General features: G+C 39.6%; 1 protein-coding gene across 1 annotated transcript in view; it reads left to right on the top strand.

Annotated features, from left to right (window-relative positions):
- Window positions 1-11,832: 11,832 nt before the first annotated feature.
- Window positions 11,833-27,075, top strand: part of LOC113026023 (collagen and calcium-binding EGF domain-containing protein 1-like) — a 38,377-nt gene continuing 23,134 nt past the window's right edge. Inside the window, exons 1-2 of the mRNA XM_026174410.1 lie at window positions 11,833-12,211; window positions 13,979-14,059. Coding sequence (XP_026030195.1) covers window positions 12,099-12,211; window positions 13,979-14,059 — 194 coding nt within the window. The 5' untranslated portion in view covers window positions 11,833-12,098. The remainder of the gene's footprint in view (window positions 12,212-13,978; window positions 14,060-27,075) is intronic.

Here is a 27,075-nt window from a genome sequence, read left to right as displayed (position 1 = left end):
TGTGTGTGTGTGTGTGTATGTGTGTGTGTGTGTGTGTGTGTGTGTGTGTGTACACATATTTTACAAATTAAATAGAGTAAACAATAAATAAAATATATAAAATAAATATACAGAGTGAGACATGTGCAAAACAGTGGCATTACTGTACAGTATGGAGTGCATAATGTTAAAGTTCCAGTAGTGAAGCTGAGGTGTCTATGACGTGTTCAGCAGTCTGATGGCCTGGTGGAAGAAGCTGTCTCTCAGTCTGCTGGTACGGGACCGGATGCTGCAGAACCTCCTTCCTGATGGAAGTAGTCTGAACAGTTTATGGCTGGGGTGACTGGAGTCCTTGATGATCCTCCCCGCTTTCCTCAGGCACCGCTTCCTGTAGATGTCTTGGAGGGAGGGAAGCTCACCTCCAATTATCCGTTCAGAACACCGCACTACTCGCTGGAGAGCTTTGCAGTTGTAGGCGGTGCTGTTGCCATACCAGGTGGTGATGCATCCAGTGAGGATGCTCTCAATGGCACAGTGATAGAAGGTCCTGAGGATGCGGGGGCTCATGCCGAATCTTTTCAGTCTCCTGAGAAAGAAGAGGCGCTGCTGCGCCTTCTTCACTGTTTTGTTTGTGTGTACTGACCACGTAAGATCCTCAGCCAGATGTACTCCAAGGAACCAGAAGCTGCTCACTCTCTCCACAGAAGTGCCGTTGATGGTGATGGGGGTGTGTACTTCTCTGCACCTCCGGAAGTCCACTATCAACTCCTTTGTCTTTGCGACGTTGAGGGTGAGATGGTTGTCTTGACACCAGTGGGTCAGGGCGCTGACCTCCTCCCTGTAAGCCGTCTCATCACCGTTGGTGATAAGACCCACCACTGTAGTGTCGTCCGCAAACTTCACAATGATGTTGGAGTTGTTAGTGGCTGTGCAGTCGTAGGTGTAGAGTGAGTACAGGAGAGGGCTCAGTACACACCCCTGTGGAGCACCAGTGTTCAGTGTGATGGGGGATGAGGTGATGCTGCCCAGTCTGACCACCTGGCGTCTGTCAGACAGGAAGCTAAGGATCCAGCTGCAGAGGGAGCTGCTCAGTCCTAGATCCTGCAGTTTCCTGTCCAGCTTCGAGGGAACGATGGTATTGAATGCTGAGCTGTAATCTACAAACAGCATCCTCACATACGTGTCTCTCTTCTCCAGGTGTGACAGGGCAGTATGTAGTGTCAGGGCTATGGCATCATCAGTGGACCTGTTGTGGCGGTATGCGAACTGTAGAGGGTCCAGTGAGTCGGGTAGTGCAGAGCAGATGAAGTCCTTGACCAGCTTCTCGAAGCATTTGCTTACGATGGGGGTCAGCGCTACAGGTCGCCAGTCGTTCAGTGAGGAGATGGTGGAGGATTTGGGTACAGGGACGATGGTGGCCATTTTGAAGCAGGCTGGGACTACAGACAGAGAGAGGGAAAGGTTGAAGATGTGCGTGAACACTCCAGCCAGCTGAGCTGCACATGACTTGAGGACGCGGCCGGGAATCCCGTCCGGACCAGTAGCTTTGCGTGCGTTCACCTTCCTGAAGCACTTCCGCACATCCTCCTCAGACACAGTGTGCGCACTGACGTCATCCGCGGTGCGCACACTGTCCGGTCTCATGGTGTTCGCTGTGTCGAATCTAGCGTAGAATACGTTTAGATCCTCACACAGAGAGGCCGTGGTCTGCGGTGTGCTGGTTTTCCCTCTAAAGTCTGTGATCGTGTTTAGTCCCTGCCACATACTCCGAGGGTTGTCAAACTGTTGCTCCACCCTGTCCCTGTACTCACGTTTGGCTGCTTTGATCGTCTTCCGGAGTTGGTAATGTGCGTGTTTGTAGTCCGATGTGTTCGCGGAGGCAAAGGCGGTGCTCAGTGCCGCGCGAACATCTCCGTTAATCCAGGGTTTTTGATTTGGGAAGGATTTAACTGTTCTGGATGGGACGACATCTTCCACGCATTTCCTGATAAATCCGCAGACTGAGTCTGTGTATTCATCAATGTCCCTAGCAGCCACGTGAAACATTTCCCAGTCCGCGTGATCAAAACAGTCCCGCAGCGCAGACTCCGATTGGTCCGTCCAACAGTGCACCGCCCTCCGGGTTGGAGCTTCCTGTTTCAGCTTCTGCCTGTAGGCGGGCAGGAGCAGGATGGAGCGGTGATCTGATTGGCCGAATGGGGCGCGGGGGAGGGCTTTGTACGCATCCCGGAAAGAGGTGTAGCAGTGGTCGAGTAGCCGATCTCCACGAGTGTTAAAATGGATGTGTTGGTGGAGTTTGGGTGAGACTTTCTTCAGGTTTCCCTTATTAAAGTCTCCGGCTGTGATAAACGCTGCCTCTGGGTGTACGGTTTCCTCGCTGCTGATCGCGCTGTACAGTTCCCTGAGTGCTCGGTCAGTGTCGGCTTGTGGGGGAATGTAAACAGCCGTAATAATCACTGCTGTAAATTCCCTCGGTAGCCAGAATGGCCGGCACTTAATCATCAGGTACTTCATACACCTTGTAAATAAGGTTAGGTGTGCACAGATGTGTGGCATGCATCTTTAATTAAATGTTGTGCAGAGATTTGTCAGTTACAATATGTATTTAAAAAATGGTAGGCCTCAAATGTGTTGCAGATGTTCTGCCCTTGTTTAAGCATCAAAGATAATTATGAATATCGGGATCATGATTATGTAAGAGTGGCACACCCATGTAATGTATCAACAGCTGTCTACAATTGTTTGCTAGTTAGTCTACCATGGAGAAATCACTATATAATAGAGGGAGTGAGTGAAAGATTGGACAATGCAAACACAGCTAAAGGCTGAGGAGGAATATACTATATATGAAGGAGAGGCATAATAAGGAACAGGTGAACTTAATCATGACAACGAAGGCAGAACAAGGGGCAAACAAAGGAAGAAAAAACACAGAAGGACATGAATAATATAAAAAAACAATCCCCAAACCCATGAAAGTCTATGAGTAGAAAAAAAAAAGTTTGGGAAATGCTGCATAGAAAAAAAGCTCTTCATATATTTTTTGGTTTTGAAACAGCTGTTGGATTTCTAAATGCAGCTGTAATGAAACTGATGATAAATAAGCTGTTAGGACGCCGCATTGTGTTTTATCCCTCACACATCCTCCTCTTTTCTTGCAAAGAGGAAACCGCTCTGTAAAAAACACAAAATATTATTACTGTATTTTTTCTTTCAATGTGTAACACAACCCTAGCCAAACAAGGAAATGCTCATTTATAACAGCAGTGGGGGAGAAATTGTACAAGTCCACTCAAATGTTGCCCTAACCTTTACGCAATCATCTCGTCTTTCAAAAATAAATAGCCGTCATCAAAAGCTGCGGTCCGGCTAAAACAATTATTCACAGTTGTGAATTCATTTACTACCATTTTGCCTCTTTGAGTTCTGCCATGATTTATAGTTTGTAGAAAGCTTTGAAATGGGGAGATTATTTTGCTCTCACAGGTGCACCCAGCAGTCAGCAGCTGAAAACACACGCTCTCACAAGCAAAATGTGGCTTTGACACAACTCAGACCACAACACGTCACCCCGTCCAGCACAGCGGCTGTGTACTCACACTGTGCCAACTGTGACGGATATGACTTGGCTTGCCAGATGATGGTATGATGAAGCAATCTACAGAACAACAAAAAAGGGATAAATAGCAATGCTTTATTAGATGTAATGAAATACACTAAACCGGTTCACTTAAAGTAAAATATATGAACGTGCCACCATCTGCTTTTTGGGTTCTGAAATAAGCTTGTCCAACTGCATATAGCCAGCAGGTGTAAAAGCAGATTGCAATAAATAAAATTTATTCCATTATTATAATTTTATTACTATTATTGACGAATGGAGGCTTATTAAAAGTTAGGTAATGGTTTCTATTGAAAGACAAACAACTATCTTCTTCTGTGTCTAATAAAAATATTATTAAAAGAAGTTGCAGGTGACCAAGACTGTGTCTAGACCACAATTCAGCCAGTTTTGGGACAAATCAAACAGATACTTGCATACTTTGCAAACATATGAGAGTGGTGTTGTCCAACTCCTGACAGCAAGATAAAAATTTGAATTACTGCAGTGAACCACATGAAGTAATCGCTCAAATACTCCCTAATGATAACATTGTTATTAGTTCTTATTGTGAAATTGGAACAGAATGCACCCTCTGGTTTCTTAAAAAAAAAAGATGTTCTGCCCCATGTGTGACCTCCATCAATCATGCCACTGGTACTCAGATTGTTAAGTGGCTTAAAAAAAAAGCTGTGTAAACTGATGTAGGGGGTTAACCCTACATTAAATCCCGATCAGGCAGGCAGGGGGGGAGTCCCGCTATAGTAGCACCCTTGCTCGGCCATGCAGACAAAGCTAACACTTTGTGTGTGTTCACTGATTGGTTTAATGGGCTAGAAAGAGCAGCTACGTCTGGAATGCCTCCCAACATGGCCATGACCTCCTTGGATGAGAGGGGTTACAAGTTGTGGGAGAGGACGGACCTTTCTTCACACACTGAGCAGAGCAACAACACAGCAGGGTCAGAGCCTGGAAAAGCGGGCCTTTTAGATTCTGCCCTCAACAATTTTCTGAACATGGAGACTCACAAGGTTTATGATGCTTACAAAGACCCCTGACTGAACTGCAATGCAAATATTGAGGGGGACTGGTGGGGGACACCAGCATTTAGTTCTCTGTATCAGAATCCTTATAAAATGATGGAATTTCCAAAAGTCTTTGAGCTACTGTAACATGCCTGTTGAATTTCAAGTATGCATTACCACAGCAAGAATCTGTACCTGGCAGGGATCTATCCCTTTAGATAAACTAGACCACATGGAGACAGACACAAGATACATAACAGTGAAATAGTGTGCGTAGTTGGAACTCTAGTCTTCCGACTGACTTTTAATTTATATGCTGCCAGCATGAAGCGGGGTGCAGAATGAGAAAAATGTGTAATTCTGCATTGTTAAACTGCAAATTAAACACCTCTGGAAAGATAATGCGAAACTCTTGTCGTGAATCAGACGGCACCATACCAGGTGCAGCTGTGTGGCCCTGAGACAAATTCCTGCATGCAGTAAGTCACACAGAGAGATGGTGGTAGAACACACACAATGTAAAAGACATTATTCATCCTTCCATTCACACTCATGGGGAACATTTTATTTCTTAATTAACTGTGATGGTGATGTTGTGACCAAAGTAAGACAGGGCGACAGGGGAGTCAGCGTCCGTATTTAGGTTTCAGTTTCAGTGTACTAACACACTGGATCAAAACTGAGGTCTGCTCACTGTCCACTCAGCAGCAGACCACTTCAGTTAATTGCTATACTTCAATTAAAATGCTCCCCAGAAACATAGAGCTAATCAGATCAGAGAGTAACAATGACAGGCGATTAGAGGTGCGCACTAAATCTTAGCTGCATGTGAGGTCTTGCTGCAGCACAACGCTAGCATGTGGTCTCTATGTGTGGGGTGAAATACTGCAAGGATTTTAAAATCCCAGACAATGTGTGAATTGACCCTCATGGTATTGTTTATAGGCAGCTGCACAATTTATGTACTGTATCACAGTCACAAAAAAGTTGTCTTGAGTATTAGGTCTATTAAAAACACATTTGCAGCAAAAGAGGCACGCTTTTGATATACTTTTGTAAAGTGTACAGTGAACGATGTGTGAAAAACAGGGACTACAGGAACACAGATGAGACAAAGTCCTTCTAGAAGCAAGTCATACAGTACCACTTGGCAGCAATTTTGACTTGCCTCTGGGCAGTATTTGGACATTTAAAAAAAAAAAAGGCTCCCACCAAAATTAATCAGGACAGAGTCTAAACAGTAATTTTAATGGTGACTGTGATATAAATACTGCTGTACAGAACTACCAGTAAAAACCGGTTGGTGTTTAATTTTACCTTGGCTTTGAGCAGTGTCAGGACACTCACCAGCAAAACACTTATATAAATTTCTATTCAGGATTTTTTTGCGTGCAGTGTCTTTCTTGTTTAACATCTCTAGATGAAACACAAGAAGAAAGCTGATGTTATCCAGAAAGAATGATTTTATATCAACTCTGTCTGAGCAGCAGCCAGACACAACAAAAGGAGAAGAATCAAGGACGTCAAAGAGCGTGGTTCTGCTCAGCAGTGGTGGAAAATAAGAAAGTACTTAAGTAGTTTTTCTTATACAAGGGTCATGTAGACAAAAGGCCTGGGGAACAGGATTTGATAATTCGTTGTGCTTGATAAACTGCAGGCAAATGGAAACCGAGACACTAGAGTAGTTTAACTGTTGTGGCAAATTTGCCTAAATGATTCATACATGTAGCTCCATTTTATTCAATACAGCAAACCTGCAGCAAAATATCATATTTTCCAAAGGGGGCCTGGATCTCAAGTTGAAAATCAGATGTTGAACAGCAATTGGAAGGTGGCAGGATAAAACCTTATAAAATAAACTAGAAAAATAATTTTCCACTGGCTGCATTACATCTCTGGAGCTTTTTATAGGGGCTGCTTTTTCCAGTTTGAATTTCATGAAACAATAAGAAGCAATGCTGCTGTGTTTATATAAGTCCCTACCTTGTCCCAGCACTCAGAGGTTCCCAGGTCCATGTTAGTGAGAGACGACTGAATTAAGGCAGGTACTGCAAGACACTGACCTCAACACTTGACAAAATGTAAAAACGAGATGCAATAAAAAGACCGGAGCTGCTGGGAAAAGGTTTCTGCAAAGCCTGCTGCTGTCTGCTGCAATAAAAACAACAAATTGTCAGAAATAATAAAAAAAAGGAGCAAAAAGCTTGCTAAGGCATTTGTAGAAAGTTCAGTCAAGTGTCAGTGTATTAAATTTTAGCACTGCTAAATCCAGCAACAAAACATTTGAATTGTGCAACATCAGTCAGATTACAAAATAACTTTTTCCACATTGTCCTTCCTGGTACTAATGGATAACTTCTGTGTTGTTTGGCTTGGAGATTCAGGTGTTTACCAGTGATAAGAAGGGCGTGCAATGTGCATATTTTGTAAACTCCCTCACTTTCTAAACACAATACAATAGAAACAGAATTGCATAAGAGTCCCAACCAGAAACATGATTCACGACTCTTCTTGTCAGTATTTTATGACAACCTATGTTTTAACTGGAAGAGTGCAATTATTACTAAATCAGTTTCACAGAGTTCTGTGTGCTAAAAACAGAGAAGCTTTACAATGATTTGTCTTTGGAACACACTCATAAAAATAAGTTATGTCTGTGCAGCTCTGTGGTATGAGCTCATCACTTTTCTGCTGTGTTTACCTGGCAATGGAGACGTTTTTTGAAAATATTACTTGTTCAGTATAAAGAAGTTTGAGTGCCTGCAAAAATAAATAAGCAACTAAATACTATAATGAAGTACAATTAGTCAAAGTAATTTTTAACCGTTCTAACACATTATGCCTCTGATAATTACTTCATTTAAGATCTAATTGACCAAAATAAAAAAAGTATTCCTGTGTACTTACCTCGTGAAACACAATATAAGTATGTATATATATCTGACAATGAAAAATCCAACTAGTTAAAAAAGTAAAACAGTAAGGTTGTTGTCTACATTTTCAAAGAAATAATGAAAACAGAAAGTCATCATACTTTAATAATAAATACCTATATGTTTATAAAGAATGACTGAATATGATTGAATCCTATTTTTCATTTGTTTGAGTTTAAAGCTCGAATTGGTTAGCACTAGTAGCAGGAAAAGGTTTAGGTTTGTACCTGCTGTTTTTCTGTGTTAGCGCTGACAACATGTCCTGGATGTACTCCACCTTTGCCAACATCAACCGAGACATTTTAAACCCAGATACAAATAATAAATGATTACAGCCACAAAATAGGTCTCTCTTTTTAAATCATGCACAGTGTAACAACAGCCACACAATTGAAATAAATCAGTCAGACATACAGGTTTAAGGATTCACAGTATACTGCACCATTACCACATTAGAGTTCTTTCCTGTTGCAGTCACATATTATTAGACAAATTGTTTTCAAATTAGCTTATTTTTTCTTTTATAACCCTTTCACGCATAGTGGTCACTACAGTGGATAGCTATTCAAAGGTTGTGTTCTTGTATTTGTGTCAGTGATGATGGTATACTGGCACATAAACCTTTTACACAGTGTATATTATTTATTCATTTGTCAAATTCATAAGTCAAAACGTATGTTGTCCACCTAAGTGGGCATGTAACAAACTCTTTGAAAAAAATATTTTTTATGCCTAAAGATGAAAAGAAAATCCTGATTGAGGTTGTCATAATTCATGCATGAAAGGTTTAAGTATTTTGGGGTTAGGTAAAACCCACTTTTTGAACAGTGCACCTGCGCCTATGAATCCTTTGACTGTTTGCTCCCTGACATGTTCTAATGGCTCATTCTCGTGTTTCTGTGTTCAGATGTTTAGCCTCAACTTGCATGGATTTGTCTGAAAGACAAGACAAGGCTTTAAGAGAGATTAATGTCCTCTATGTATCCAACACAGATAATATCATTCAGGGATGTACTCCTGGAGCGCCTTATGTCTCATTGTGGACATGCTCAACATTCTTAGACATGTCACAAAAGAACAACATTAGTGGGTAACGATCAGCTGTTTCAGATGCTTTGCTGGTATCAGCCAAAACCAATGAAAAACATCTTTGAAGTGACTTTAGTGCATTTGGCTCATGCAGGACTTGGTAAAAACAAAGAGATGTTTAACAGCAAAAACTGTTAACTTAAACAAAAGTCTTTGATATATGAGCACCACATTTTTAGCATTAAATCATTTGAGGTCAGTCTTAAATCCTACTGAGAGTTAGCACTGCCTGTTCACCTATATTATAGATAAGTGCTTCAGTATAGCTAAAGAGCTGCTTTAACCGATTAGAAGCAATTATTCATTGACAACATTCAAGTAATGCTCAGGTGATAAAAGTAAGCACTAACTTCTCAGGTGCAATTTAAAATGAGCAACACAGCAGAATAGCCGACTGTTTTTTAAATTCCCTCTGAATGTGTCTTTCATTTCATGTGTTTCACAACTGGCTGGTCTTATCCATGAGTGACAAGAAGTTGGTAACGAAGCAGAATGCAGCCTCAGACCTCGATGAAAAACACATTTGTTCCTGCCTGCTTATGTGCATATACAAAAACACTAAATAAAAACCACAACCAAAGAAAATGGAGAAAGGAGACTCTCCTTCATGGGAAAAGAGGAACCGTGGCCTGTGTGGTCGTAATAATGAAGCAGAGGCCGTAGTTTCAACAGCTGCCTTTTTGCTGTGGTTCTTTAATAATGTTACTTTATGTATTTTATGAATTTATTTGATTCTAGAGGGAATGGAGCCAAAGGAGATTGTGCAGTTTAATTTGATGTGAGAGACCATGTTACTATGTGTATACATGTATACAGTGCTAGTAAGTGAGTGCATGTGTATTTCTAGTGTGATTCATTTGCGGTGAATAAAACCAGCTGTTTCTATTGAATGGTGGCCAGGAATCCCGCGTACCCAGGGGAGTGACGGTGTAACAGACCACTGAGTACAGACTTAGCTAACATCGCCTGACCATCCTCTGGCCAGTGTGTTGTGCTTCCCTCTAAGGTGACTGTTGGGCAGATCGTCGCTCACAACTATGAATAACACTATTTCTTCCAGTGAATCATCAAAAGCTGCCCACAGAAACACAGGCATGCAGTTGGTAACTAAGCAGCTCTCCCTAAAATATTTGTATCCCATTCACGGGCAGCAAAATCCCCTAAAGTGTTCTTAATCTTTAGTGTAGGAGCTTATGTTGGGTAAGTGAAATTAAGATGAACTACCCTCCTATATGTCATTATTAGTACACTGATGTATGTATGTGTAATATGCTGCAAAAGTGTATCACAGGATTGGTAATAGTTTTCCCCCACGTTAGATTCATGTTGTAAGAACAAGATTTTGATCTACACTCCACAATCTGGCTCTGATTTCATTCAATTACTCTTTCAGGTTGAGTTCTAATTAGTATTAATGTTGTTTTGTATTAGCCATATATCAAGCAGACAAATAAAGGTACGGAATCTTCTCATCTTGAATTAAATACTGATATAAAAGACCTGCAAAGGAAAGGAGGAATATTTTTTCATTCCTAATAAAAAGAAATTAAATGTACAGTTAACAAGACTTCCTTTAATGTCATGATGCATAGTGAAATTTATCATAATGTAAAAAATAACAAACATTTTGCTGGATAGTATGGTGACTTAATCAGATAGTGACACACAATCCACTGCTAAAAGCCCATGGCAAATGTTACGTTGGGCAATCAGGCTGTGATTGCAAGTATGATTAAAAATAATGGGTGGATAATTAGTATGCATAGAAACTGACCTCTGCACAGGGGCTATTTACAAAAAAAAAGAGAAAAAAAATCATATAGGGTGCATTATAAATTGTACCCACTCCACCTTCAGGATATTTTCCAAGCCAAGCAAATGGACAAATGTGCTTTAATTGCACTGACCATGTTCAGTTCTAGAATTGTCCACAGTGACAGATTGTCAGCAGTCAACAGTAACTTCAGTTTGATGCTCTATACAATTTGCAAGAAATTGAATGCCTATTTACAGCATATAAAATGTTTTCAGTGTTCTGCATTAGCTCACAGGACAACAACAGAAGAGATAATTTGTCTTTGACTGGCTGTAAGTTGGAAACCATGCATTGAGCATCTCATGAAATTAGCAAGTTTTAGATCTGGATCGATCTTGGAGATTGTGGTTTCATTTCTGGGACCTAAACCAAGTCCAGCCTCTGCTGACACCAGGAATTTGTTTGTTTGTTTCTTTTTTATTAGAAATCACTCCACCCTTTGCTAGATATTGCAAACATCAAAGAAATAAATACTTCCCTGGCTCTGAGACTTCACAAACTCACTCAACAAACTTCCTGGTCTAGTATGCAGATGACATTCAAACGTTTGCATACTATGAAAGAAGAGTGTCTGATCAATTACACTCAACCCGTTACTGGGTCTTATAGAATGGCAGCAAGACAATAAAATAGACTGAAGTAAAGTCAAGTCAAGTCATTTTGGTGCCAAAGAGGTTAGAAGGTTAGAGCTCATGAGCTCTATGAATTAAGTATTCAAATCTAAATTTAAATAATGTTTACCAAATATAAATTCAGGCCACTGACCAGAGCAAATACATGCTTTATTTATAAAACTATTATTACTATTAATGCATGTTTCATGGATCTCTCCAAAAAATCTATCAGGGGGCTGCCGCTTCTAGGAAACAACATTCTACTCCACCAGTCAAAGTGCATTTCTGATTTTCTGAGTAAGGCAGGACAGACTCAGTAAAGCTGTTTCCAAAATGAAATCCAAACATGATGAAACTGTTTGGAGATAAACTCACAATGTCCACATTTCAAATGTCTAACTGGAAGCTTTGCTTTATTGCAAACATATTTTTGCATTTTCTTGATATTTTTGTATGCTCTGAGCAGTTCATCAGGCCAGCCTAGTAGTTTTTTTTTTCCTACACCAGTTATAGTTTCAATCTTATTAAAGCATTTTTAAAAAGTCTTTACAACGCCACGGGTGCTTGACTTTCTTCCAAGGAATGTATTTATCAAATACAGCGGTAAAGCCTGGGGGTCATTTAGGTTCATGTATGCTGTTTAGCCAATTTATTGTTTTATCATTATTATGTTTAACGTCATCACCACCAATGGGGAGTAAGGTTGTATACTTAGTTGCGTTAAGTCGCTTCTTTGGAGGCTGGAATGTAAATCCAGGGGGGATTAGTGAGAGCACAGTGAGCTGTAAACCCTTCAGTAGCTCTCCAAGAGGTCTTTGCCTTAGTGCGTAAAGTTGGGAAGGGGGCTTCGGACGCACTGCGCAGCACTTATTATCCTACAGGCTCCATGTGCGTCTCCTCTGCGGGATACTTGACAGGGATTTGTGATATTTTGATGGCACTACCCGCGCGGGTCACTGACAGATGAAAACAGTGGCGTTTGGCGGATGTTAAGGCGTTTTCACTCGAGAAGATCATTTGTCCCGGAGCGCAAAAAGGGACATGGGTCAGCTTTATGGTGCGACTCTTTTACCATTTTGCGTTTTCTGTGTCGTTTTCCTCTGGGAATCTGGTGCCAGCTCCATCAGGACGACGCTTGCAATGGACACCTCAGGGTAAGTCTCAGAGATATTAGTTGTGGGTCACATATAAGCAATATTGTTTATTGTTAATGAACGGCAGTGTGATGATGAAACTATGTCTGCTGCGCTCATAATTACGAGAAGTTGTATTATGTGCGTTTCTATCTTGAAGTATAAAAAGTTTCAAAAGTAGCACAAATTTCTGCACGAAAATGTTTGACTTATCGTTTATTTATGCTTTACGGTGGTTTTATGAATTAATGTGAGATTGAAGCTCTGCAAGTTTCTTGGCAGCTACCACTCCACTCATTACATTTGTTTGGCATTCAATTAAACCTCAAAACAGTTATTTCATTGTCAGATTAGCATACGGTGCCAGAAATCATAACAGAGTTTAGTCTACGTTTTATGGGTTTCTGCTCTTTGCGACATGCTCTGTGAGCAGCCTGTCACGGAGACCCCTGGATGAACCGCTGCAGCGCGTCTAATCTAATGTGATGCTCAAGGAAATGCAAAAAGCAAAGGGAAAGTCCAAATGGTTGAAATCGGTTGCGGTGAGGAGAGCCAAATGTTGCTTGTGCTCAGACATAATATGACAGATGCTGTTAAGATGCCCGGAGAGAGTAGGTCAGGAGGTGAGGAGTCAATGGGAATGGAGCACATGCTCCTAATATTCTGTAGAAGACAAGAGGAAACCACTAAACCGCAAAGCAACAGGTTAAACACGGGGTAATTAACCAGAGTTTCGTTTGTCCAAGCACATGAAAACATGGGCATTGCATCTTCAGATTTATGTTTCCAGGGTATGTGTGTTCATCGGATTCTATTACGGAGAAATGAAAATTACCGCTGTGATTGATGCCCTTCTTGCTCGAGCACATTACTACCTCTGGTAGTGTTAGTAGTGGCTGTGCACACAGGAAATATGACTGTATTGATATATTAGTCTGTTTCTTTGGCTGTTAAGTTTTTATGAAAATGTCAGAGTAGTTATTTGGGATTATGTTTCTAAATTAACAATATTCTCTGGGATTCTTCTGTTATGTCTTATGATATTGAAAACTGACAGAAAAATGTTACCAGACAGTCAAAGTGTTGTAAGCAATATCACAAATATCAAATAAATAGTTGCCTGTAATAGTCTAGCAATATCCAAACTGTATGATTTATCCATTGTAAATCTGGCCACTCTAAACCTTTCTTGGTCAACACCAAGTTCACCAAAACCTTTTCAGTAAAATTTGTATTCATTTAGTTTAGAGTTTACGTTAACAATATAATTGTATTATCAAGTAAGTGCAAGTCAAAAGACATTAAGTATCTTGTTTATTTGATTAAAACACTGCAAAATTTATACTTTAATTTACAAAAATATAAAACAAATAAAAGCATAAACTTATCCAGGTGGAGAAACTGCAACTGTAAAGAACAGAAGATTTTTCATATATACTTTTAAAAGTGAATCAGGGTAAACCCTCAAATATCAATTCAAAAACTGAAATCTAAATTTTTAAAAATCAGTTGGGCTCCAATAATGCCATGCATTTGCATACATGCAGACTAGATTCACACCGGTCTTTTATGTAACTGTACTTTCAAATAATAGCTTGGATTCCCTGTGGTATCAAACTTTGAATATGGGGGAATTCCATGCTAAACTGTAACATCCCCCTTTTCAAATCCAACCTTGGATCTCTTTTTGCTTGTACTTCCCCACACCATGTTTTATTACTATGTAGCTTAACACTGCTGGAAAACAGTGCCAATCAATCATATTTCCTTTTTCCTTTTTTTGCTTAGAATGGAGTGTCCTGATAATAAAATCTTGACGGTGGAATATCCCTGCATTAGGGCCGATGGGAAGAATGGCACTTGCTTCAGGTAAGCTGTGCAGCTGTCACTCAGATCATACATATGGATTTTCCTTGGACCCCCGAGGGCCTAAAATCTTGGCCACTAAGTGTGACAACAGTCAGTTACTCTATATCATACATTTATATCTATTGTTTTCCCTAGAAGAGTGACAGGAAATGATGAGTGCCTGTTAATCCTTGTAGGGCGAATTGAACATGAATTATTCTGAGGTTATGGAACAGTTTCTGCAACCACTAAACCACTCTGCTGTGTCATTTCCACAAATCCACATAGTTTATCCCCTTTTGGAAACTCTACATATCCACTTGGGAGTGAAAAATAAAAAAATTCCCAAGGGTCATTACATAGAGATTAAATGACGATCCTCGGTGAAGATAAACGTGTCAGATAACCTTTCAGGGCATTCTTTTTTTTTTTTTAACTTGTGTTGTTGATTCTCTTTGATAACTACTAGAGAATGTATAATTTCAGTGTTTAGCAACACTAACGTTGTTTTCCCTGAAGTTTCCATCAGCACGGAGATGATTTCCACTCTCCTGGCCCTGTGACAATAAAACAGAACTTGAGTTTGGGTCCAAAGCTAAAACATTTCGGGAAAGAATCCCCCTTCCCCTGGGAGTAAGGCCTGTATTTTAACCTAAAAAGTAGAAGCAGTCTGTGAAGTGATTAGCTATTTTTATTATACTATACATAGAGAAGGACAAAAACCTCTTTAATTAACAACACCAAATTTGGTTGAGCTATTGAATCAGCATTTAATAAAGGCAGTTTTTATGTAATATGTACAAAGTCAAGTAAAGTTGAACAAAGATTAGAGGGATATAGTGTGGAGCAATCCTCTAAAGTTATGAAATATTACCTGAAGTAACTGGCCCCTCTCTCGTGCTTTTTCTTTATTACTCATAATCTCCAGAAAATGTTTGACATTGTATTCTGTGTGTTTTGAAACAAAGGTTATGCAGACATTATGGTACTTTATAAGACTTTCACCTCCTGATACATCACACACAACATGAAAAAGTTAACATGGATCACTAATGCTGACACCGAGATAAGTTTTGTCTGAAGCCAAACTTTGGCTGAGGTTTGCTTGTTGGTGTAAGAATATCTTTTAATAAATGAGGCACCAGGTCTGGTGTGAGGCCAGACCATGTGATCTGTTTGCTTTCAAGGTTAGACTGTAACAGGCTCTGTGTCTTGTTTAATTTCTGGCTCTATGAGAGATCTGTGGTGCTGGAGGAGGTGGATTAGATGAGGTTGTATTTTCCTTGCCATGCTTTTCTTTGTTCTCTGTTCAGCACAGACCTGGATCAAAAAGATTTCACAGATGACTTCAGGGGGAAACCAGATTGGTTCATTGCGTATATAATATATGACGTTCAATTCTGTTTTAGCGTAGGCTGTATGTTGTCCAGACATAACTGATGAGTGCCACACCACGTATTCATCTGTATTAAAAGAGGTACTTCATGAGACTCGCATATTTGGTTTTCATCGTCCGTCATAGATTTATCAATCTTCTGGATTTTATCCAGCACATTTCTCTAGACAATTACTGTTAGTTACTGCTGCTCTGTGTGTCAGACTTATCCATGGGCAACATCAATTTTAGTGCAACTGGCTTTTACTCTCTCTTATTTTTTGTCACCATCTACTGGACTTGACCAGTCAAGCTTGCAGTGGCTAGTATTGTGATGAATGAACATGTTCTAAAAGGCTTAAGGTCAAAGAACTGCAGTGTATCCCTCTTGTATTGATAACATGCATTAGAGCCAGATTTATTCCCTAAAAGGGATAAATGGAGCAGATAAAGTGGCAACTTCCATTGTGTGAGGTCTTGTTTGGCTCAGTCACTCATGAATCCTGTTGTTTTATTGCTTTTTATATTATTTTACACATGTGAGCAACATCAGGAGGAACCTGCATTGAATTAGCATGTGCTATAGCCAAAGTGGTATATCTGGGCAGATAATACAGAACATGCACTTTTTTATATATCTGAGTTAGCAAATGTGCAATTGTTACAAGATAAGAATAAATCATTTGATCAACTAAAATATTTCAGCATGCTGATGAAGAGCTACACACATGACATCTTAATTGGCCATCACTATAATAAGGAAGACAATTACAAATAATTTGGAGCATTTAAACCTAACTGTCTAAATTATCCTGGGTATTTTTAGTTATGGGCATGCTCAATGACAATGCAGTTTGGGAAGTCACAGTGTTATTTCGTTGTTGCTTTATTTTACAGCTTTATGGTATTGCAGTAGTTAGTACTACCTCCTCGCAGCATTAAGGTCCTGGGTTTGAATCTGCTGGATGACTGGGGCCCTTCTGTGTGGAGTTTAAAGGTCTCTGTTATATTAACTGGTGATTTAAAATTGGTCCTATGTGTGCATATATTTTAATTTATCTCTCTCTGTTTACTCAGCCATAGACTGGCAACCTATTAATTGGGATAGAGATAAGCTTTTGGAAAATTGGCCTTTTGATGATGGGGCATAAACTCTATATGCAGGGTGGATACAGCCACTCTTTAATTATATTCTTCAATGGTCAGCAAGGGGCAGCCCCTCTGGTTGCAAAAATGCTTGGTCGTATAGAATCCTAGGAAAATCATTCTATTGTATCTATCTGCTCTTCCATTAATCCATCCATCCATCTTGTTAATTCAATTAGGGTTGTTTAGAAACTGGAGTCTTGTTCAGCAGTCACAAGCCAAAAGGCAGGACACACCCCTGTAATCCACAAAAGTTGATTCTGTTCATGTGGACGTAATGTTTTCAGTGGGAGAAACATTTTGTCAATCAAGTGACTTCTTCAGTCTCAGCTGACTTATAAACAGTGTATTTGCACAATAACGGAAAAAGGCACCACTGGCAAACAATGGGTTGTGAGGTCAGTTTCATAACCATTAATATGCAAATTATTAAGACCATTGATCAACAACCACTGACAAAGACCATTGATCAATGTCAACTGATCAATGGTCAATTGTCATTGATCAATGGTCACCTGGAGCTTTCTTTAGGTGCCTTCCCAGCTTTGACAAATGTCCAGCTGGGATAACCGCAACAAGAGTCAAACCTTGAATACTGATGTGTATGCGCAGGTTTACGGTACACATTTTACAACTTTTAAACGTCCCCAATTACTCATGGAAATCTCTCAGTCTAAGAAGGCTACTCTGCCACTTACCATCTCCTGCTTGGTGAACTTGATGTGTTGTCCACCGAGTTAATGTGATCAGTGAGTTGTGTTACGTCCTCACATTTGATTTTCACCCAGGTGTCATCGACATTCCTGAACCACTGACTTGGTGGTGTTCCAGGGTAGGATAACAGAGTCCTGTTTTCCACTTCTTGCATGTACACGTTGGCCACAACGGGTGAAACTGGGGAACCCATGGCAGACCCATCGGCCTGTATTACTGACCATTGTATGTGAAATATGTAGAATGAAGACACAGTTCCAAAAGCAAACACACTTGGTCAATGCTGAGAGTGGTCCTGTTGCTGAGATTAGAGTTATCTTGTAATCTCTTACGAATTACCACCACTGCTTCAGTGACTGGAACACAAGTGAAGAGAGATGTAACATCCTCCATAATAACATCTCTTACCTTCTCAACAAAACCAGGGTGTTCTTGATGTGGTGTTTATAGCTACCTACCAACGGGTTGAGGATCAAAGCCAGAAACTTTGAGATGCTATAGGTGATTGAATTGATCATACAGACAATTGGTCTTAAAGGTACACCCTGTTTATGTATCTTTGGTAAACTATACAGACTTGGCGTAGCTTTCCCTGGATTAATAGCATTTTCTTGTTCTGACTACTTCAGACAAATATATCACCCTCTTCCGGTAACCACTACCTGGGTCTCATTTCACAGGGTCATGAGTATTTTTGTCACTGAGCAGTGACAAAATTGTTTCATGATAGTCTTTCTGGTTAAGCAAAACCATGCATCTGCCCTAGTCTTCCAGAAGGATGATACATGTTGGAATGTTGGGCGATGTCAAATCACTGATTAATCTAATATGTGAGACAAAACGCAGGTTCCATCCACAATCTTACAGCATTTTGTCATAGCCTTGAGTGAGAAAGCCTACACTATTCTGAGGCGACAATGCTGACTCCCTCTCTTTACAAAGACCTCCGTAGAATACCAAATGCAATTCTGCTGAAAATAGTTTGTATTATAACCTCACATGACCTCTGTACATGTAAAGAAACCCACAGATTGACAGGCCTGCCATGCTGAGTTGTCGTGGCTAAGCCATAAGTGGACAATTGAAGTCTTTCAATTGTATGTGACCCACACCGGGTCAGTTTGACAGTCTAATCTCAACCCGCAGCATTGCAGTGTCCAGACAGGCTGTACATTTTCCAGGAATTTCTGGTTCTCAGGGATTGTATTTCTTTACCTGGCATTGGTCTCTCATATTCAAATAATCTGGGAATATGTGCTATTTCTATAGCTTTTATTGAAGAAGACATGTTAGGCGTTTGGAAAAATTCACACCTTCCAAAGAAAATGAGCTTAGTTGCTGTGAAAACAGCAAAGGAAATTATGGAACTTAAATCATGGTTGCTCTTACCACGAGCTGTTTCACTTTTACGAAAAAGGATCTTTTAATGTTTGACAGTCATATTTCACAAATATTGGACATTCGCTTATGAATCTGGTATTGCATTCATTAAATAAATACAAATTAGTCCAAACTGTTGTCAGCACAATAAAGCTCTGACTCACCATGTATTGCAAGTGGTTGCTGTCAATGTTTATTTCGCTGATTATCTCAGCTTTGGTGTTGCCTTCCTCTGCTGTATTCCATCTGCCTTAATGTTAGTTGAATGCCTGAAATGTAAATGACATGTCTCGGTCTCAGGGGGGATTCCTGGTGTTGTGCAGAACTAAACTCACCATCTAAACAAAGACCGCATGTCCCCTCGCCACTGTGGCTTTCACAGCAATGAAGATGAATCAGCTCAATTTCTGCATTTCTATTGTTCTACCCACTTTGTGTTCTTATTCTGTCTTCACTGGTGGTCAAATTTCAGCCTGGCCAAGCCAAATGTACATGATTTGTACCCTGTTTCTGAGTGAGTGTGAGTGCCAGTTTGCATGTTTATACATGAGAATGTATGAATTGTCTCTGTATTGTCTGTGTTGGCAGTTACTGCAGGTTTATGATGATGGGAGTTAATTTTCTGCCCTCGTGCTTTAAGCGCTCTCAGCTGTGGAGTCAGATGGAAGACTGATGTGCTCCACTAAACTATAAACAAATTTTTTCACATGATTGACATTTTCTAGTTTAAATACCCTGCAGGGCTCATTACTGCAGTAGATAACACCCATAAGATCATGCTACAGTATGCAAGTAGGGGATGGTGATAAATGTTAGGGAGACATGGTTGATCCTAATTGTTTCCATACTTTATGCTACTTTTGTTGTTACAATGATCCATCCCTCCCAACGGGATCATTATAGTTTTTTATTCCATCATATCCGAGAAGTTCTTAAGCGGTATTCATCTTTGGGATTAATTTACAGACTGTAGGATAACATAATGTTTTTTTCAAGTATAGAGAGGATGTGGACATTTCCTTTGCAATTGGAGGCTGTGGCTAGGTAGAGTGAGTTCTCCTTCATTTGGAGGGTCATTGGTTCAGTCTCCAGCTGCGCCAGTCTGCATGTCAAAGTTTTGGGTAAGAACCACAAATTTTATCTAAAACATCCACTGATGTCTGTGAGAATAGAATAAAAGCAGTGTGTGAAAGTGCTCAGTAAGACATAAAATAGCATGATAAACGTAGTACTTTTACCAGATTTCTGTGTTCTATGAGGCTTAAAAGTTCAACCCATAACAAACTTTTTGTCTATTTCATTTGTTGTAGTGTGAGTTCAGGAAATCAGGAAATCAGGTGCAGAGAAGTTTGCCTTTAGTTAAATACACTGGAACAAGATGACTTAGCATTGCTAATAATTAGAACTATTATTATTACTATCCACTGAAGCAAAGTGTACAGCTAGCTAAGACAACAGCTCAGCCAAAAGCGTCACATCGTCATAAGCATGAAACTCTCTTCACAACTCTATGCACATTTCTTGTAGAAAGAATATTTGATTCTGGGTTTTACTATTGCACTGAAAACAGCATGTTCTGTCACCATCAGTAAAATTACTACTATATTTAGAGAGAATTACTGAATTCAGTGGCTATTGAAGAAAGAACTGCAGCTTTACATATTATTTTATTTGACAACATTAGAAAGTTGTAGCCATATGTGGGAGGAATTTCTAAAGTCAGTAAATGCTGTGCAGTTGACTGCATTTGCAATCATTCCCTGACTTTGGTTCCAGGAATATCTCAGGTCTGAGTCACAAAGTCCTTGGTCATGTTGGCTGAATTTTTCCCTCTAAAGCTTCTTTGCGGGGGTCTCTGATATCACTACGATCTTGAGCCTTTCCACACATTTTTTCCTTCACCTTCACTATTCGTCTTTTCTATTTGTCTGAAAATCGTCCATAGAGGAAATTCTTCACTCGCGGTCCTCACTTCAAGTCAGCATGGAGGATCTAAAAGCAGGCCAGAATATTACTGGCAAATGTATGTTCTAACGTTAACCCCTGTATAAATGACCTGTTAACTGTATTTAATATGATGTTTGCCTATGATTAGGCTAGAAGTGAAGGAACACACATGCTGAAGCGCTCCACTGGTCAAAGGTATAATACAAGCTTTAACATTATGAGGTTTAGTTTAATTCATCCTTAAATTTCTACCCACAACTGCTTCCTTCAATAATCCTGCTGTTTCGCCTCTGTGATTGCATGCCGACTGCAGTACCTGGCATTCAAATGCATTTCATATCAGATGAAAGCTGTATGCAGTTTCCAAAAAGCAGTTTTGGCCAGAGTTTCTCTTTTGATTTTAAACAATACATTTCTGTGCAGAAAATCCATTTTATTAAGGAAAGAATGATCCGTCCCAGTTTGGTTTTAACTACACAGTGATGTGGCTCTAAAGTCAATTTGATAGCAGGTTATTTCAGTTCGTTGGTTCAGACTAAAATATCCCCGTAACTGTTGATTTGATTACCATGAAACTGAGCACTGCTTGGGTAACACCCTCTGCCATGTACCTGACTGTTCATCTTGTGCCACCAGCCAGTCAACGTTTTCAGCCATGTAGAGGAATATTTAAACATCTCCTAGAAAGATTGGTGCACATGCCATTTATGTTTCCCAGATGATTCCCGTTCTTGTAATCATATTCTGTAGCAGACATGTAGTCCTGTCACGAAATACTTGAAGAGTGGATAGCAGTGGTTTTAAAGGTCATGCCACAGTGTATGTATATTTATAGCACAATTAGAACATCCTGCTAAACAAAAGTTCAGCATGTTTCTTTTACTTTCTATATCTTTTGGTCAGAACAGATGAGGTGAAAATATTTACATGTATGGAAACTTTCAAAGTGCTCAGTAAGAGGCATAGATTCCTTCCCAAGCACCAAGTCCAAACACAACCCCCTCCACCCACAGCCGCCCTATGTGTCACCCAGAAACATTTAAAGTGTTCATTTCTGGGACCCGACGGAGTCTGACTCACCTCCATGCCTGGACTCCATCTCCATCTCCACTCTCCAGCTTCCCTCTTTCTAGTTGAGCTCTGCTTTGCTCTGGGGAGACACAAGCCAGGCCTCCGTCTAGTAGCCTCAGTATTAATGCTGGGGTAGAGGTCAGGTCAAATGTAATAAACAACAAGTTTTTTACATGTTAGATGCTGGTTTGAAGAGAAGGTGATTACACAGCTTTGACAGTTTTTGTGCTAACCAGATATGTTAGTGTTGTGTTAGTGTTGAGAAATTGGTCCCGTCTTTGTCCTTGTCAAAAATGATAACGGCTGATCTCTTTAGGGAAAAAGAACTAAGTGTGACAGGAAACACTTTAGTCGCTCTTGATTTGACCCAGCAGCCTTTGCTTGTGTCCTGATAATTTCACCTCTTAGGACCTTTGTGTCCTGGGAAAGGGTAAGATGAGGCCACAAGGGAACGTCTCTGGTGTCACGGTCCCGCTGAGTGAGGAGTGCGTGTAAAGTTTCAGCAGTAAAAACTGAACTAACACTTATTTCCGGGTGAATGACTCCCTAACTTCAAAGTTCATATAGACCAAATCATTCAATGTCTAACTGACTGACCAATTTGTTGACTGACTGATTGACATGCTGAGGTGATTGATTAACTCATTGAGAGGCTGATAGATTGTGATGATGGTTATCCTTGTGTGTCTCTGTGTGTGAGCTTTGCTCTGTGACACCTTGTGTTATGTCAGGGTCTTAAACTCTCTCTCTTCTCCTTTGGATTTATTGCATTAGATTTGGCTTTTGCCTCAGCTCTGAATCCTAAAGGGACTCTTCACATTCTTAGATACTTAGTGATATTAAATGGGGTAGCTTGAAGGCTTAGTTGGAATAAAATGTATATTTAAAAAGTACTGAAATCACTAGTTGTTAAAAAAAAAAAATCAACAGCAAAACACAAACAACGGAAATGAGTCATCAAGCAAATTTTGAAATGGCACTCACGACATGAGAACTAATATAATTTGGCATGCTACTACTGGCATTCACCCAACATGCATTCATCAATTTAAATAACTTAGATAAGTTATATAACAGCCTTTGCGTGCATGTTTCTTTGATAGCAAGTTGACATTTTGCACAAAGAAAACTCCAGAAACTTGGGAAAGAGCAGTAAAAAGAACAAGAAGAGACTCATGATCCCTCCAAACTGTTTTTCCTGCCCAGTTTTGGCTTGATGCTATGCCAAGTGTTCAAGAAACCATCGATTCAAGAAACGTCCATTATGTAGTTTTCACTTTTTTTCAGCCTTGGAGTTTAGAAAGAGATTTCTTTGTTTATGTAAGGAAGGCTAATGCAGTGATATGCAATATTTTACCCAGATTTTGCCCATATTTAACAAATTAATTTTGACATAAATTGTAGCTTATGTAATTATGATAAAATCTGGAGAAAAACACAATTTTGCAGTAGTCGTTATAAAACAACCATTTGCATTTCGTGCTGGTCCATAAGCAACCAGTATATCCCTTATTAATGCAAATGTATAACTAAAAAGAAACAAAAACATGCACAGCAGGGAGAGCTAAAGAAAGGTGCCAAGATGACAAAAAAAGAAAGAAAAGTAAAGGAGGTGTTGTGTGACTTTGGAAAGAGAGGCATCTTTTTGATCCATATGGAAGAAAGCTGCGCACTGGCAGTTGGAGCGTTCGCCTCAGTGGGGGATTCGCCTGTAAAGGTCTATAAAAAGATCAGAAAGTGGAAATCAGAGCATGCAGGCAGGTTGTGCTGTGTGTTTTTCCTTTCTCTCCTGTAGCTGGCTTCCCACCTAGATGACTACATGTGGTGGAGTGCTGAGTGAGGCTCTGCTGACGGGTCGCTCTGGGTGAATGAGATGTTCCCTTAGGAGGACATCACTTCTGCTCCGCTCACATCCACATGACATTCACTCTCATTTCAAACTCTTTTCTTTCATTCATCACACTCTGAATCCATTACTGTCACTTGAACTTTTTCTATTTTTTATCTACTCCTCATGTTATCCCTTGACACATCCATCCATTCTGGCCCGTCATGCTTTGTTTTTTTCTTTCAACCTTCCTGTGTCCTTCCTCCCTAACATTTTATCATACTGTCTCCTGTTTCCTTTTATCACATTTATCACATATTTTCTCAGTTTCTACTTCCTCTCTAAGGGTCCTTACCCCTTCTATCTATCCACTATTGCATAATGAAAGTCATCACCAGAATACCTATAAAGTAAGAACAGGAATCAAAGACTCACTGAAATCATGATGAAGTTTTCTAGAATTATTTACTAGAATAAAGAAACCAAAAGCAAATATGTAATCCAGCAAACATAAAAATCAAATTGAACTTTAGATTTTCAATAAAGCATAAACCAGCATTAAAATATATTAACTTAGAATGTGAAGCTCAAATAGACAGAAAACTCTTAGGACATGATAGTGAGACCGCATGTGTTTTTCCATGCATTTATTTTTGGACACATTTTTAATTTACGCATTTTCAAAAACCTGAGTAACAGTTCATTCATCATTAAAGGCAAAGAAAGGTGGAAAAAGTCATGGAATATGGCAACAAACAGCATAACCTGAGTAGCATGTAAACTTATACATGAAACAGATGTGACGTTTGTAATCAGTATAAGTTGCACAGCTGTTTTATTTAATTATATAGTTGTTCTTATTCGACTCCTTTAAAATGATTCAATAGCACTTGACAATAGAACGGGCACAACTAACTCTTTATCTTGATGGAGCTAATTCTTGATATTTTATTCATGTATAACTGAATAAAAAGAACATTGAATTGGCATTTTCACATTTGTGTTTAATTTAGTGTATTTCTGTTCAGTTACGCCAGAGTCCACTTTGTACCTAAGGCCTGAAACGCATCTAAATACAATTTAGCCATAAATGTGCTTTATGTTTACTTGGACAGGGTATTGTTTTTTGCATTTGTTTTACTTCCTCTAGACATATAAATCAGACATACATTTGGCAAGCCTTCAGCTATTGTCTGTGGACAGCACCTCTCAGGTCTTCCAGTGAAACCGGTACATTTCCAGGTGCAAGATAATAAAAACCTAAAACATCTTCAGAGATTGAGATTGCATTTTGGCAATGCAGTGTTTGTCATGCTCCAGCCTTCTCAGACATGATTGGTTAGTAGAATTAAAACTGGTGTATGAAAATAGAAACCGGAAAACTCATCCACACAGAAGAAACATCTATATTGTGTGTGATGATAAAATAATAATCCCATGTCACAAGAAGAGCTAAAACTCACATTCTTGCCTAAAGTGCTGTGAATATTGATAGAAAGAAATCAAATACAAACTGCTCCTAACAGTAATCCAGGCAAAGAAGAACTAAAAGACATGTTTAAAAGTTTTAACCTTTCTTTTCTATAATTTCCTGCAGTGGCGACGATAGCACGTGTAAAACAAATGTGGCGATGAAGAAAAAAACAGGCAAGACGCATCAGCTGTGCATGGTTGTAAAGAAAGCTGCTCTCTGTAGCAGGTGATGAGAAGCAGGAGTGTTCACATGTGTGGGCATACCCATATGTTTTCTCTCTTCTGAGTGCTACATTATGATGTGTGTGGCTTGTATCTAAAGACCTACAAGGAACTGCATGCAGTGGTTCCCTCTGCTTACAAGCCATAAAACAAGCTATAAAAACACCAATGTTGCTAAAAAAAAAAAGAAAGAAAGAAAAAAAGAAAAAGAAAAGAAACTCAGTGTTTCTCAGTTGAGTTGAAATGTGCCATTTTTGAGGCAACTAAGGGAGTTTCATCCTTTCTCCAAAGGATTCCCTAAAGACCTTATTGAAACTGATTGCTATATTTATTTTCTGTTTTCATGATGAATGTGCTGTTTGTACATGCTTTAATCATCAATCACAGAATAACTTATATTTCACCAGCAGGCCCGGTAGGCTTGTCTTTTAGTGACAGAATTAATACAAAAATTGGAAAAACAGTAAACAGTGAAATTAGGTGCTAAAATCCGTCATGTCAAACAGCAGGAAACCCCCTGACTGAAGAATGGAAGGAGGTGATTTAATTTCACTCTAAAACAGGTACAGTAATAAGGAACATATGCATCCCTCTGTGTGTGTGTGTCGTGTGTTTGAACAAACTGTAGCAGTATGTGCACGTGTGCTTCGTAGATCTCTGGATTGAATATCACTACATTTGATACTTTTATGTGAGTAGCTGCCTTTGAATGATTGTGTGTAAAGGTGCCCATAAATGAGATCATCCTTTATGCTGGTGAGTGTGTGTCCATAAGGGTAAATGTTGTCTTAGTTTGTACATAGATGTATAGTTTCAATGAGTGGGACAAAATGAGCTAAACCGTAAACATATGTGTGCACATATTTGATACCTACAGAGTATATGTGTGATTTCTGGGGATTTTTATACTGAAAGAAAGGTACTGACAGCTCAGCGCAGTCCACATCACACATTAGATAAGGTCAAATTTACCCTCAAGCTCTTAATATCTCAGAGAAACTCTCATCAAGTGGAAAAAAATAGTGGACTGAATTCGATCCTCTTAGAGGTTGTTTGCATTGCATCCAGGAGTCCGCAGAGGCAACCTATTCAAACTCTCACTCACTTTTCTCCCTTTGGCGTTTTCTGTCTGTGTACTTTGGATTACGATCAACAAACCCCAAGCTGAGGGAACATTAACCTGTTCATTTTTCTCACACTTGGAGTCGGCAAATAATTTTTTTCTATGAAGCTGTATACCTATACCTATGTTTCATTACAATGAGAAACACCTTTTGTCAGAAAAAAAACCTTTTATGATTCTTCAAAGTTATGCTTCCTGTGTTTAATGGAGGCATACTTGTCTTTGGAAGGCTTTAGACCAGAGTTGGACCTCCCCAAAAACTCCACTAATCATATTCCATCTTTTTCTGATTAGCGCACACCTGAACGGCCCTCTGGACAAGCACAATGGCTGTTTTTTGGCAAACAATCTGCTCTAGATTAGCTCTGTTCTGCCCTTTTATGGTCACCCTGTCACTATTAATACCTCAACAAAACAAATCACCAGCCAATTGATAACAGACCGGAACGACATTGTTGTTGTGGTATTGTCTGAATTCGACAAGCCCAGCTGTGTGCATGTGCCTGTGTGCATGAAACGTGTATTGTGTAGCAAAAAATTAATATAGGGAATGTTGGGGGTGTGGAATTCAACAACTGGGGAGCTGCAGATAAAAACAGTGATAAATCTTGCAATGCTTTCAAAGTTTTCCAAGATCAACGAAGTCGTAAGGCCATTTAGAAGATCTGGAAGAACTATTTGGTTTTATCAGTTCATTACTTTTCTCTTGTGAGATTTTTAGTAAAAGGTCCTCCTTAAGAAGCAGCTTTTTCCTGTCT

Source organism: Astatotilapia calliptera, chromosome 1, assembly GCF_900246225.1.
Source record: "Astatotilapia calliptera chromosome 1, fAstCal1.2, whole genome shotgun sequence".
Classification (NCBI taxonomy): domain Eukaryota; kingdom Metazoa; phylum Chordata; class Actinopteri; order Cichliformes; family Cichlidae; genus Astatotilapia; species Astatotilapia calliptera.
Note: the sequence above shows the minus strand (reverse complement) of the source record. Positions and strands in the feature narration are given on the sequence as shown.